The sequence below is a fragment of the Rhea pennata genome, chromosome 31 (genome assembly GCF_028389875.1).
Source record: "Rhea pennata isolate bPtePen1 chromosome 31, bPtePen1.pri, whole genome shotgun sequence".
Taxonomy (NCBI): domain Eukaryota; kingdom Metazoa; phylum Chordata; class Aves; order Rheiformes; family Rheidae; genus Rhea; species Rhea pennata.
In genome coordinates, this window is record NC_084693.1 from 1,452,609 (window position 1) to 1,466,706 (window position 14,098).

The window sequence follows — 14,098 nt, forward strand, 5'->3', positions numbered from 1 at the left end:
CCGGGCTGCGTCCCCGAGCTGGGGTCGGCTCCGGCACCGCGTGCCGGAGGCGCCGGCGCAGGGATGTGCCGGGGAGGGATGTGCCCGGCGTGGAGGGCACCGCTGGCGCCCGGCGATGGAGGCCCTGGGGCTCTCCGGGCAGTTTCAGCAGCGTGCGGCGGTGCTCGCGGAGCAGGGTCGGTGCCGTCGGGGCATGGCAGGGCATCGCCTTAGCCCCCCTCCGGGCTGGAAACCCCTGGGCTTTGCAAAGTGCCCCAGCCCCCGGTGACCCTCGTCCCTTCCTCCTCCTCCTCCTCCCCCCCTCCTCCTCGGCGGCGAGGAGGGGGCTGCCGCCATCTGTCCCCTCTCCGTCAGCGCCGGGGCAGGCTGGAATGCGTATTAATTTCGGGAGGAATGTCGCCTCCCGCGATGCCAGGCTCCGCGGCGGCTCCGCCGGCTCCTCCGCTCGCACCCGCCCCGTGCCTCTGCCCCGTCCTCGCCCCCGGGATGGCCAAACCTCCCCCCCCACCGCGGGGCGAGCCCGCGGGGCCCCGGCGTCCGGGGCGGCTGCTGCCCGCGGTGCCCGGCCGCGCGGGCGCCTTCGGGCCGCGGGCTGGGTGAGCGCCGGCTTTCTGCACGATTAAACTAATCGCGAGGCTGTTTTCTTTTTTTTTTTTTAATTTTATCGCAGCTTTCGGATCTGTTCTAGTTTGCCCTTAAAAGGAAGCCATCCCCTCCGGGGAGAGGAGGGGGCCGGGGGCTTTGCCTTGGAGAGGCCAGATAACCGTCGGGGCCTTATCGCTCCCCTGCTCTGAGTGCTGCCGGCCGGGCTAAATTCGGCGCGTGGGCAAGCGGCGGGCCCAGCCGGGCAGGCGGCCCGGGAGCCGGCGCTGGCTGGGCGCCGCGGCCCGTCCCGAGCGCCCGGAGAGGTGCCGCGGTCGCCCCGGGGCTCGTCGCCGTCGGCACCCGCGGGCGCGCGGCCGGGAGGGATGCTCCGGCGCCCGGAGGGGATGCTCGGCGCCAGGAGGGATGCTCCGGCCACTCGGGTCCCCTCGTCTCCCCGGCCGAGGCCACCGGTGACTCAGCCCGTCCCCCCGCCTGGCATGAAGGAGCCCTTTCTCGCGGCTCGGCCGCCGCGCCGCGGCTCAGCAGATCGGCACAAAGCGGCGATTGAGTCGGGCCGCGGCGCCGGCGGGCGCGGGGGCGGCCGGCGCCCCGTTTGCGCGGCGGCGTGCGGCCGGCGTGCCGCTCGCGCACGTTATTTCGGGGCTGGGTTAAATAAAGCGGGGCTGGGCGCTGCCCTCCGCCCTGCTGCGCGAAGGGGCACGGGGGCGAAGCCGGAGCGAGCGGCTTCGCGGGGATCCCCAGCCGTGCCGCAGCCGGCAGCCGGCAGCGCCGGGGCTCGGCGGCCGCGCGCTGCCCCTCGGGCAGCCTGCCCAGCCCGGGCGGAAATAGCGGCCGATTTCTGCTGTCTCATTGCCGAGAGGCGCTGGCAGCGCGCGGGCTGGCGTCCGTCCCTCCCTGCCCCCGGGACCCCCCCCCCCGCTCCGCCGGCCCCGCTGCCGGCGTCGGCAGGGGCGATAGCAAAGCCGTTCCCGTTGCAACGCAACCCTCGGCGTTCCCCGGGGGGGAAAGCGCAGGGCCTGGCCGCGTCCCCCCCCCCAACCCCGTCCCGGGAAAGGAGGAAGCCTGGGCTGCAGCGGGCTTCGAGTGGGAGGACGATGCTTTATTAAATTAGTGGCAAGGTAGCGAACGCATCCCGCGCGGCTGAGCGGCTGCGCGCCGGGGGCGGCGGTGGAAGCGGCGGGTCGGGGCCGGGCTCCGACGTGGCCGCCAGCGTCCCCGGAGCCGGGAGCGGGGCACCGGCGGCCGCGGACGTCCTCGCTGCCGGGGGACGTGGCACGGCCGTGCCGTCGGCGAGGGGCTCGGGGACGTCGCGGGCCTCCCCGGGCGGCAGATTTGCGCAAACTGCTGGGTGCTCGTCAAGTGCTTTAGGGTGAATGAAAAAGGGGAAAATGCAGGGAAAGTGGAGACAGAGGGCTTAAATTAAATATTGCAACGAGCAGTGGGGTCGAGAGGCCAGAACAACCATGCGGTGTAGGGGAAAAACAGCCTGATTCGTGTTTCCTCTTAAAACCGGTGTGAAACCCTCTTGCCCAGGGGCGAGGATCAGCTCGGACGCCTCGCCGAAGCAGGGCCGGGCTGGCGCATCCCTCCTTGGCTGCATCCGGCTCCTTGCTCCGCTTCGCTACCTTCTACCGGGCTTCCACCCGCCTGTGTTTAAAAAGACAAATCCACACAAACGTGTTAAGAAATCATTAAGAAACGGAGAAGCATTACGTGGGCGAATAGGCGAGGTGAGGCGTCCGACTGTCGAGAGGGGACAGGCTACGGGCGAGCGTGCAGGGCGCTGAAACGCCCCTCCGTCGCTCCGGGCTCGGGTCCCCCCAGCGCCGTCACTCGTCCTCCGAGGACCACGATTCCTGCTCGTCCTTGAGCTGGCACCGCGGCGGCTGGCTGGGAGCGAGGCGGAGCAGCTCGTCCCCCAGGGCGGACGCCGCGGACGCGCTCTCGGCCCCGACGTGCTTCCCGAGCAGCGGCACGCCTTGCGTGGGATTTATGCCGGCGGGGGCTTCTCCGTATCCCAGCTCTTCCGCAGGTGGTGGTACCACTGCAGAGGTGGCTGCTGGCTCCGCTTCCTCACCCGGGAGCTCCTGCGCGATTGGCACCTTTCCGAATTGCTCCTGCTCCACGCGCCCGTCCTGGCGCGTGGCCGGCTGCGCCCCGGCGATGCCGTTCGGCAGCTCCTCGGGGAATTCGACCAGGTCCTCCAGGCTGGCCTCGCTGTGCAGCCCGTTCAGCTCCTGGTGCTCAGCCCGGATGACCCCAGATGTTGCCGGCTCCTTGGTGCTCGATGCGGTGGCTGCCGTTGTCTCATGGACCGTGGGCTCCTCCTCGCTGGAGGACACAGGTGAGGAGTCTCCATCGTCTTCCCCCAGCTCATGTGGTGGACGTGTCGGCTCAGTTGCACCAGGAGCCTGCTGCTCAGCCTCAGCCAGCCTTGCTCCCAGCATCAGCTCCTGGTTGAACTCCAGGGCTTGCTCTACTATTTCCAAAATATCCGAGTCTTTCATGACGTCCACTGGCATTTTCGCAGGGAGATCAAGCCCATCCGTGTTGTCTTGAGTTGTCCCTGCAAAACCATCATGTCCAGGGTCGCTGCCCCCTTGGTCACTAGCCTCCTGCAAGGAGCCTGGAGGAGGTGGGTCATCATCTGAGGTCTGCACCGCCTCGGGCAGGGAAAGGCTGTCGCCGTCCAGTGTTTCATCTTCTGGAGCCAGAGATGGCTGCATGACCAATGCGCTCTCCTCTGGGGTGGCCTCCCCAGGTGGTGGAGAAACTGGATCCATCTGCACTTGGAGCCCTCCAGGAGGGGTGAGCTCAGCTGCACCGGACTCGTCCTCCTGCCCCGGGAGAGTCTCCTCCTCCCCCAGCTGCCCGGGGCAATCGTGGCTTGGAAACTCTGCACCTCCGCTCTTGTCGTGCTCCGGTTCGATCGCGCTGCCGACCTCCTCGTCCGGCTCGGCAGCGAATCCCTCCGATGGCCCTTGTCCCTCACTTGCTCTGGAGTCTGTGTCAGGGCTTTCTGTGCCCCGCTCTGGCTCGTCGGCGATTCCTGCAAAGCGCCCCTCGCCCGGGGGCGAGCTCGGCTCTGCCGTGGGCACGGCTTCATCTTCCTCGGCAGTAAAATCCTCAGCTTTTGGCATCTCACATTCTTCTGTCGGCATTTGTATGCCTTCATCTGCTTCACCAACAAATGCTTCAAAGTGCTCTTCATCTCCTGGTGCTGGAGATGTTTCTCTGGGAGCTTTTAGATCATCTTTGCTGGCATCAGCTGCTTCGACTTTAATTTCTTCGAAGTCCTCTGAAATCTCGGCTTCCTCTGAGCTGGGTGCCTCTTGGTTGGGAGCAGAAACCATGAAATAACCTTCCTCTTCCTCAGCATGCTCTGCTGCAGGGGCTGGCTCCATCCCTGCCTCCTCCTCTTCGTGGCTCTCTTCTAAGGGAGTTGTTGGCGTGTGGCTCCCCTCCAGCTCTCCTTCTTCCTCCAGAGCAATTTCAGATCCCAAAGCTGGCTCTGTAGCATCTTCAGTAGCCAGAGGGTTTGGGCTGGCTGCCATCGCAGCCAGCATCTCCCCTTCGTAGAGGTGCAGAGGCGTGCTGTCCGGCAGGGTGTCCTCCAGCTGAATGGTCTTGGCTGTGCCCGGCTCCTGCCCCAGCTCTTCCGCTCTCTGAGCAACCTCCTCCTGGGACTCATCGCTTTCTGCATAGTCGCCTGGAGCCTGCTGAAATGCCGCTGAGATTGTGCTGGCCTTCTCCAACTCATCGGGCTCTGAAGCGAGCTCATCTTCAGCCCTCGTCTCTACCTCCCATGATGCCTCTGGAGCCGTGACCAGCTCCTCGTCCCTGGGCACCTGGGCGGACTGGTCCTCGTGGCCCTCCTGCACTTCTCTCACCAGCCCCAGGGCAGGCTCAGCCTCCTGCTCCATTTCATGTAGCATTTGCTCCTGATGGCTCATCAAGTTGCTTCCAGCGGTGTCTTCATCATCTTTTCCCATTTCTTCTATTTCTGCAGGTGAAATGCCCTCTATTTCCTCAGTTTCTGGTACCGCTGTGCTTGTGAGGATGTCACCTGCCCAGGCTGGCTCTTGGGATGTGATGTTGGCATCTTCTGTCCCTGGAGACTCTTCTATGTCCTCTTCCCCCTTCATTTCCCAGTCCTCTGGACAGTGCTTTTGGTAGTTGTCATCGTCTCCACTGCCCAGGACTTCCTCCCTTGGCAGAGTCTCCAGGTCCTCCTCCTCCAGAATGTCATCTTCAAAGCCATTTTCCTGCAGATCCCCTGGCGCATCCAAGATAACTTCCTCCTGCCTCAGGTCATCATGTCCCAGTGGCTTCCCTTCAGTCCTGAGGTCCTCTCCTTCTAAAGCCTCCTCTCTTGGCTCTCCCATTTCTCCCTTGCTATCTCTTGCTCTATCTGCAATCTCCTCTCCCATTGTGTCGTCTTCATCCTTTGATGAAGCTTCTTCTGCTGAGATGCTCTCTTCGATGTTTGAGGGCTCATGTTCTGGGCATATCTCTTCCCTCCTTTCTTCATCTGTAGCAGGATCTGTCTCACACAGAGGCATTTCCTGCTGCCCCAAACTTTCCTGCTTTCTCTCAACAAGATCCTCTTCTAGGTGGCTTTCCCCAGGCAAAACTGGGTGACTTTCCATGGAGCAAGCATAAGTGGCTTGGATTTCCCTCTGTAGGGACTCCTCTTCTTGCACTTCCTTCATTTCTCCCGGGAAATCGCACCCTTCTTCTTCCCTAGAAGGGCTCCAGGGTTCCCGTCTCTCCTCATCCTCCGAGAGGTGCAACGCCTCTGTGCTCACAGCCTCCACGTCATCTTCTCCTTGCTCTGGCTCCTCCAGGCCTCCCCCCATGGCAGCCGCCTGGCTGGGATGACCTGAGCTGCCTTCCCAGTGCTCATCATCAGTCTGGGATGAAGCAAGTGTGTCTTTTCCCAGCAGGCTCTCTGCAGTGTTGTGCACAAATTCTGGTTCCCTGCTTTCCCCTGGGCTCAGCAATGTTGGCATCTCTTCTTCTTTGCTTCCTTCCTCCTCCAAAGATCTCATTTCCTCTTGAGTTTCTATTTCACTCTGTGCAGCAACAAGAAAATCAGGTGTGCTTTCTTCCTCCTGCTTGCTGGATGGTCCTAGCTCCTGATGGGACGTTGCTCCATCCCACTGAGCAGTGCTCTCCATGTCTGGTTGCTCGTGCATGTCTTCTCCAGCCCTCTCTTCCAAGAGGGTTTCAAAACTGGCAGCCTCAGCAGTGTTAACCTCCTCCGTGGGATGATCAGCTGCTGTCCAGCCGGGGAGCTCAGGCACATTCCCTACACTGTATCCCTCTGTAGCTCTTTCAGCCCTGAGAATGGGCTCCTCTTTGGGCTGAGTATCATCTCTCACTTCCTTGAGAGCATCTTGCAATGCTTCAGTGACCAGCTGGTCAGGGTACAGCAACTGTGGGGTGGGTGACTTCCCAGGTGGCTCCTCACTGAGGTCTTGGGTCTCATCTGTGGTTTCTTCGTGAGGTTGTTTGTTCTCCTTGCTTGGCTCTGGCCCCAGTGGGACTGTAGGGCTCAGGGACTTGGGTTGCTCCTGGGAGCTGGGACCAGCTGCTGCCTCCATGCTGGCAGCTGGGAGCTCTGTGTTGGGCGGCACCGGGCTCGGCACGGAGCGACCGGCAGCGCCATGGTCCCTGGCGGCGCCAGCAGCCTTCAGCACTGGGGACTGGAGAACTGAGTTGATTTTCTGGAATTCCCTGGTGACTGGGCTCTTGCTTTTGGGGGTCAGGGCCTTGAGGGAGTCGCTTTGGGTTTTCGCTAGCTGCATCTTCGCCTCAGCCTTGGGGAAGATGGAGGGGCTCATCCGGTGGTCCCAGGAGAGCAGGCGCCTGCTCTCGGGCGTCGAAGGCTGGAGCTTGCTGCTGCTCATTTCCAGCTTGACGTCTGCAACGGCAATGGGAAGAGCCGGGGTTAGGTTGTCCTCTGCCCTCGAGGGCACAGAGGGAAAGAGCCCAGCACCGCAGGTTCGTGCCAGCCAAACTCCAAGCAGAAACGAGGCGCAGCTGGGACAACTGTGCACCGGGGAAGGTACCCCTGGGAGCACTGCATGAACCCGGGGGTATTTTGGGGCATGCTCATGTGAGGGATGAGGTCCCAAGAAATGGGGCTCCTTGGAGGAGCCAACTTGGTGCTCAGCAAATGGGCCTGATGCTGCTGAACCTCATGGTACTTCTGGGGAGGCTGGAGAGGCCCTGGGTTGCTCGGGTTGGGGGCTGCCGGCTCCCTGCGACACCTCTGTGCCTTCTGCTGCCTGCTGACCCATGTCCCCTGTTCCTGTTTTTAAACAGCTCTTTCATGGAAACCGGGAAATTCCTCCCCGGAGCGCTGCTGAGCCACAGCATCCCCTGGCAAGCTCGGGGAGGATCTGCACCGTGCAGCAATGGTGCTCTGCCCGCGGAGCCGGCTTCCCCGGGCCAGACAACGCCGAGGATGGTGCCGGGAGCCCGACAGGACGGGGGAGCCGGGCACGAGCCTGGGGAAGCACCAGCGTCCGAGCAAGGTCAAGGGGAGAAAAGCAGAAGGCACGAAGAAATGCGCAGAGGATTTTTAGGGCAGCCTGAGGTCCCTGCGGGGTGTGCGGGGTTGCTCCAGCCCTTCTTGGCCTCCCTGTGCATGGGGGGATTAAAAAAAAAAAAAGAAAGAAAGGAAAAAAGAGGTGGAGAAGCAGATAAAGCCCGGGCCACCCCTCCTCCTGCCCGGCCTTATCTGCTCTGCTGCGGAGGTGTCTGGAGGGCCAGCTCCAGGCGGACCCGGGAGCCCCGCGGCCGCTGTTAGCACCTTCCTATCGCGGCAGAGCCACCGCTCCCGGGAAAACACTCGTGTCTATATTCAGCCTCATCCCCTTAACCCTTGCAGCGTCGGTGCCGGCCGCGCCGGGAAGCCCGAACCCCGCGTACGCCGGGCCGCGACCCGCGCTGGCCGCCGCTCTCTTACCTCGCAAGCCGTTGGCCAGCTTGTACTCCCCGGCGGGCATCTGCAGCCGGGTGCTTTCTGCCTCCAGCAGCGTCCTGGAAGGAGAGGCGCACGGGGTTGCCCAGGGGTTGCATGGTGGTGGCGTGAGCGCTCGTGCAAGAGCCGCCCCCGGGCTAGATCTCCCTTGCTTTGCAGGTAAACTGAGGCACAGGGGGGCGGCGGGCGGTTTCGCTCCGCATTGCTGCGGCAGCCTCGCGTGCAGCCCAGCCTCGGCGCGGGGCACCCAACGGGCTGCGGGGCCGGGAGAGCCCTTTCCCCAGGGAATTGCAGCCCTTTGCAAAGGAGCTTCCCCCTCGCCGGGGCTCTCATCCCATCCCCCCCCCAGCCCCGGGATTAGCGCCCGCGCCGGGTGACATCATGCTCTGCCGGGGAGGCCCCTTTGCCGGGGACAGCCCCTATTCTCATGCTAATTGTCCCCCCTGTCCTCTCCCAGGCTGCCTTTGTCCGGGGCCATCTGGAAGGGCCGGGCTGGGAGAGGGGCCCGCGGTGGCCCCCCCGTCTGGTCCGGGGACCTCACCTGTAGGTCGCCACTTCCAGGCTCAGGGACATCTTCAGGTGCATGAGCTGCTGCCGGTCCTCCAGCACCTGGGCGATCTGCACCCGCAGGGCCTGCTTCTCCTGCTCCAGGGCCTCGAGCGCCAGCTGCGGGCAGCGAGCACGGCGGGGCGGCGAGGTCAGGGCTGCTCGGCCGCCCGCCCGCGTCCTCGCCGGAGCTGGCACACGGCCCATCCCGCCGCCCCGGCAGGGCGGGCGGGTCGGGCGGCACGAAACACTCTCGCTGGTGGCATATTCCTCCCTCCCCGCGGGCGCTCTTCCTCCCCGTCCTCGCCCTCCGGTTGCATGGGAAGTGATGGCTCGGTCCCCCTTCCTGCCGCGGGAGCCGGAGGGTGCGGGCGAGCTGGCCGTGGCTCGGCTCCCACACGCGCCTCCTTCCGAATCGGTGGCGCCGGGGGAAGGACGCGCTTGCCCGGGAGCATCTCGCTTCCCCGGGTCCCCGAGCGTCCCGTGGGATGCTGCAGGGAGAAGGGTGCTGGGGGGCGCGTGGGCTGGGCAGGGGGACCGCGCGGGGAGAGGGCGGAGAGAGCACGCGAGCCAGAGGAGGAACAGAGAGGCCGGCTGGGCTGCGGGAGCCCAAGCGCCCCGCCGGCGTGGGAAAGGGGCGTGTTTCGGGCCCCGCGTCGCCCGCGCCTGGCTCCGGGACCTGGAACAAAGAGGGACCCCTTCCCCGCGCCGCTTGCGGTCCCGGCTGCCCCCGGCGGAGCGGCCCGGCCGGTCCCGGCATTTCCAGCCCCTTCGCCGCCCTCCCCCCCCCCCGCGGCCTCCTCCGCTGAATTATTTTTGCAGCTGTCCGGCCGCAGCTGCAGCGAAGCCGGCCGGAGTTCGCCCTTCCTTTAAGCTTCCCCGCTGGCTTGACCCCGGTCCCGGCTCCCAGCAGCTGCAAGGAGCTGCCGTTTCCCCCGGGAAAACCCGCCGATGCCGGGGGGAAAAGCCTCCCGGCTGGCTGAAAACCCAGTTTGGAGCGCAGGGGAGGACGTGCTGGCACGGAGGGGATCCCCTGCGGCGGTGCCCCCTCGGGTCCCTCTTGTACGGGGGCCAAGGATGTCGCCAAGCTGCTCTTCCTCCCGCCCCCGCCTCGTCTCCAGCTGCAGCTCGTCCCGAGCGGCTGCTCAGCCGCCCCGGGGCTCTTCCTCCAGGGATTTGATTTCCCGTTGGCTTTGCCGCTACCTACCCGGGACGTGGGCGCCCTGAGCACCCTCCTGGGCTCCCAGGCGTCCTCCCCCCGCCCCCGGCTGCCACCCAGCCTTCCCCGAGACGGGGCGCCCACCCTGCTCTGGTGGCTCTCCCGTCCTGCCCTCACCCACCTGGAACTTCTCGGCCTCCCCTCGCTGCTCCTGCCACTGCCGCGACAGGCTTTCCTCCAGCATGTCCTTCCGCGCTTTGAGCCCCGCCAGGTCCTTCTCCAGGTGCTGCAGCTGCAGCTGGCTCTGCTGGTTGTCTTCCACCGCTTTCCAGAGGTTCTCCTTGGCTTGGCAGAGGGAGCTCTCCAGCTGGGACACCTCCGTCTTGTAGGTCTCCACAGCTCCCTTCCAGATCTCTGAGAGTCTCTTGGAGTAGTCCTCTACCTCCACAGGCTGGAAAGCCACTGGCACGCAGCGGAAGCTCTCCAAGCTCTGTGAGAAGCTGGCGATCTCATGGTCCAGGCCTGCTTTCTCCTCCTCGTGCACCTCCAGCAAGGCTTCCACCTCCTTCTCCAGCTGCAGGGCTCTCTCCTTCAGCCAGATTTGAGCTCTCCTCTCCTCTTCCAGCTCCTTCTTGCTCATGGACAGCTGCTTCTTGGCTTCCTCCCGAGCTGCTTGCTCCTTCTGGCACCTGCTTTTCACGTACTGGATCTCCTCGTAGAGGTTGTCCCGGGCCATCTCCACTGAGCACTTCTCCCTGAAGGCATCATCCAGCGTGGCCCGCAGGGCTCGTAGCTCCTCCTCGTACTTGGTCCTCCACGAGTCCTCGCCTGGGCTGCCCTTGGCGCTCTGGATCTCGGCTCTCAGCACCTCGTTCTCCTCTTCCAGGAACTTCACGCGGGCCAGGTAAGCCTCGAGGCGCTTGTTGAGGTCCCACATCTGGAGGGACTCCTCGCCCAGGGCTCTGGTGCCCAGGAAGCCCTCCATGCTCAGCATCGGCGCTGCCCGGAGCGCTGCCCGAAATGCGCTGGCCGCCGGCGCGGGAAGGGGAGGGAGAGGAAAGGCAGGCGCGGGAGCGAGTGGCTGGGAGAGGAGCAGCGCGGAGCTATTCATACTCCACGCCGGGCGAGGGGGAGGCCCCGAGACCCAGGCGGAGAAGTGGGGGTTAACTCTTCCGTGGCCAGGATGCTCGCAGCCCGCACGCATCCTGCCCTGCATCCTGGCTTCACACCCCCCAGCCCCCCTCCCTAGGGTCTGTTTTGCACCATCTCGACTACTCTGTGCACTTGAGCTCTTTAAGCACCGGGAGCGACTGCTGACTCGCGCGAGCCCTCCGGCGCCCCCGAGCCTCCGCCGGGTCCCCCCCCCCCCCCCCCGCCCGGGAGAGGGGGAAATCGCTGGGAAAGGTCTGGCAATTTTCAGGCGGGGATGGGCTGTGGACGTGCCAGATTTCCCCGGCAACAGGCTGCGCGGGGCAGGACGGAGGAGGAAGGACGCACGGGGGAGATGGGATGAGCCCGGGGGAGGCCGGGGGGGGCACCTCGCTGTGCCTCAGTTTCCCCAGCGAAGCTGCCATGGTTTGCGAGCGCTGGGGGAGGGCGAGCTGCTCAATGCCGCTGCTGCCTTGCTCGGGTCCCCTCGACGGCTCAAATCCCGACGGGAGAAGCCCCCCAAAGAGACGGAGCGCGCTCAGCAGCCCAAGGCCGCTCTGGGGACGGCCGTGGGAATCGCGCCGGCGCTCGGCGCGACCCTTTCGGGACATTTCCGAGGGCAGAAGTCCCATTCCCGGTGGGAGGGGGTGGTGGTGGCAGAGCTGCCTTGCCTGGGGCAGGGGACGGGGGGCCGCGGAGGTCGGCGTTCCCGGCTGAGCCCCTTCCTCTCCCCGCGGCGCTCCTGCCAGCTGCCTCCAGCTGCAAATTTCTCTCCTTCCAGATGTTGCGCGAGCGGAGCCGGGAGCCCGCTGGGATCTCGCGGCACGGCCGCACGTCGCCCCGGGTCTCGCCGACGGCCCGGGAAACTTGGCAGCCGCCGGCCGAACGCTCGGTTTTGCTCAGAGCCTTCGCCCGCCCTGGGCAGGTCTCTCATGGAGGGGTCACGAACCGCCTCGGGGGGGGGACACGTTTGGGAGGGGGGTATTTTCTTCCAGCTGATTTCTTTGCAGGGGGAGGGGAGAGGGTTGGCATGTAAAAATCAAACCTTGGGGATTTCTGCGAACAAAAGAGCCAGGAAAAAAAGCATTTGGATTGAGACTTTTCACCAGCTCTTCCTCTCCCGGTGCGACGGTGGTCTTCCCCTCCGGGGAGGGTCCCTGCTCTGTCCTCGTCCCGTGCAACGGGGAAAAGAGCCGACGGCCCCCCTGGAGCCCTGGCGAGGGCCCGGCGCTGGCTCCCGAGAGCCGAGCAACAGTCCCCTCTGCTGGCAAAGGCCACCGGAGGCTCCGGGGGCCACGCGCGCCCATCCCCAGCCCTTCAGGGCGGCTGGCGCCCCGGCTCGGCTCCGGCGCTCCGGATCCGAAGGGATCGGCTTTCCAGCTAATCTGCGCCCAGACATCCTGTCTGGTTCCCGCAGCTCGGTATGGAAATGCCGTTAAGCGACAGGGCCGGCGCGCAGCCCCCGTGCTCTGCAGGTCTCCGGCGCTGCAGGCAGCGCGGAGGTGGATCTGGGCCACGCTCCTTCCTCCTCCTCCTCCTCCTCGTGCTCCCACGCAGAGGGCAGGCCGGGCAACGCCGTCGGCGTTGCGGAGGTCCCAGCAAAGCAGCGAGCCAGGGCGGGGGGCACCTCTGCTGCGCCTGATCCCGGCGCGTCGTCCCTCCGCCCCGGGGACGGGGTCGGGGAGCTGCTGAGCGCGTCAGGTCCGGAGCCCCGGGCCGCCTTTCCGCATCCATCCTGCCTTTCCCCGTCCGTCCCTCCCCGCAGAAAGCCCGGCTGGGTGTTCTCCTCCGGCGCTCTGCACCGTCCGCTGGCAGGGAGAGCTAAGGCTGCGCCGGGACCAGTGGCTGCTAATTAAGGGATGCTAATTGGGGCAGGCTGCCTGTCCCCGCTGCCCTGCTTTTTTTTTTTTTTTCACAGCTCAGTTTTCTGCCTTCATCCCGCAGCGTGAGCAGCCGGCTTCCCAGGAGCGGCCGAAGGGAGCCGGAGCCCGAGTGTCGGCGTCTGCCGCAAGGAGGCCCCCGGGGCTCGCGGCTGCGCCGGGAGGGAGCCTCCGCGCTCCGCTCTCCTCCCTCTCCTCGCCCCCCTCTCCTTCCTCCTCAGCCTCTTCCGCGCACCTTTTCCGGGGTTTTGCCCCATTGCGCCCAGTCTCCCCTCGCCGGCTGACCCTGGGCGGGGGGGGGGGGTCTGGCTGCGAGATGGGCTCGGGGCAGAGCTAGTATCTGGGCAGTCCTCAGGGACGGGGATGTCCGTGTGTCCGGGCGGGATGCGGGGGGGTGGGAGCCCCCAGGATGGGTATGTCCGTGTGTCCCAGTGGGATGTGGGGAGGCAGGAGCCCCTGGGGTAGGGATGTCTGTGTGTCCTGGTGGGATGCAGGAAAGTGGGAGCCCCTGGGATGGGGATGTCTGTGTGTCCTGGTGGGATGTGGGGAGGCAGCAGCCCCTGGGATAGGGATGTTCATGTGTCCTGGTGGGATGCAGGGGAGTGGGAGCCCCCAGGATGGGGATGTTCATGTGTCCTGGTGGGATGCAGAGGATGGGAGCCCCTGGGATGGGGATGTCCGTGTGTCCTGGTGGGATGCAGGGAGGCAGCAGCCCCTGGGATAGGGATGTCCATGTGTCCTGGTGGGATGCAGGGGAGTGGAAGCCCCCAGGATGGGGATGTTCATGTGTCCCAGTGGGATGTGGGGGTGTGGGAGCCCTTGGGATGGGATGTCCATGTGTCCTGGTGGGATGGGGGGGGTGGGAGCCCCTGGGATGGGGATGTCCATGTGTTCTGGTGGGATGCAGGGGGGTGGGAGCCCCTGGGATGGGATGTCCATGTGTCCTGGTGGGATGCAGGGGGGCGGGGGCAAGAGCCCTTCCTGGGATGGGATGCCCCAGGATGCTGGGGACTGAGAGTCCCTGGGGCCAGGAATGTCTGTCTGTCCCAGCGGGATGCGAAGGGGTGGTAGTCCCCTGAGATGGGGATGTCCATGATTCTGGGGGGCAGGAGTCCCCCAGGATAGGATGTCTGGGATGCTGGGAGTTGGGAGCCCCCCCTGCATGGAGATGTCCAGCATGCTGGGGGTTGGGAGTCCTTGGCAATGGGGATGTCTGTGTGTCCCTGTGGGATACTAGGGGTCAGGAGTCCACCGGGATGAGAAGTCTGGGATACGGGGGGGCAGGAGCCTCCTGAGATGGGGATGTCTGGGATGCTGGGGTCAGGAGGCCCTGGGGATGTCCGTGTGTCCCTGCAGGACGCTGAGGATCGGGAACTCCCCGAGATGGGGATGTCCGTGCAGCCACCCGGGCCTAACTTTTCCCAGCTCCCGGTGGGATACAGGGAGACAGGGAATGGCTGGGGACTGGGGCCAGGCTGGGTACCAGCGAGCTTGGCTGGTGTCTGATACGGGTTGTGCGCCCGCTGCCGCCTTTCTCCCTCCTCCGGGAGGCTGTGGGTCCCCCCAGAGCTCTCGCCCACCGCCGGTCACGGTGCAAAGGTGCCAGTAAATCCAACGCTTATTATGGGAAGGGACAGGCGGAGAGATAGCCCTAGGGAGTGGGACGGAGCGTTCGCCTCTGGGAAGCGGGCTGGGGAGCCCCGGCCAGCGCCGCGCCGCCGGGCAGCGAACATTTGTTCCCAATTAGGGCTGGTGGCTCTCCTCGCT

The 14,098-nt window shown here is 65.4% G+C and overlaps 1 protein-coding gene across 1 annotated transcript; it reads right to left on the reverse strand.

The window, feature by feature from the left end:
• Positions 1-1,684: 1,684 nt before the first annotated feature.
• On the reverse strand, positions 1,685-10,375 carry NES (nestin). Its single transcript, XM_062598106.1, has 4 exons — positions 9,484-10,375; positions 8,139-8,263; positions 7,583-7,656; positions 1,685-6,532 (listed from the first exon to the last, which is right to left on the reverse strand). The coding sequence occupies exons 1-4, from the start codon at positions 10,294-10,296 to the stop codon at positions 2,436-2,438; spliced, it is 5,109 nt and encodes a 1,702-aa protein (XP_062454090.1). The 5' UTR covers positions 10,297-10,375; the 3' UTR covers positions 1,685-2,435.
• Between the last annotated feature and the right edge of the window lie 3,723 nt (positions 10,376-14,098).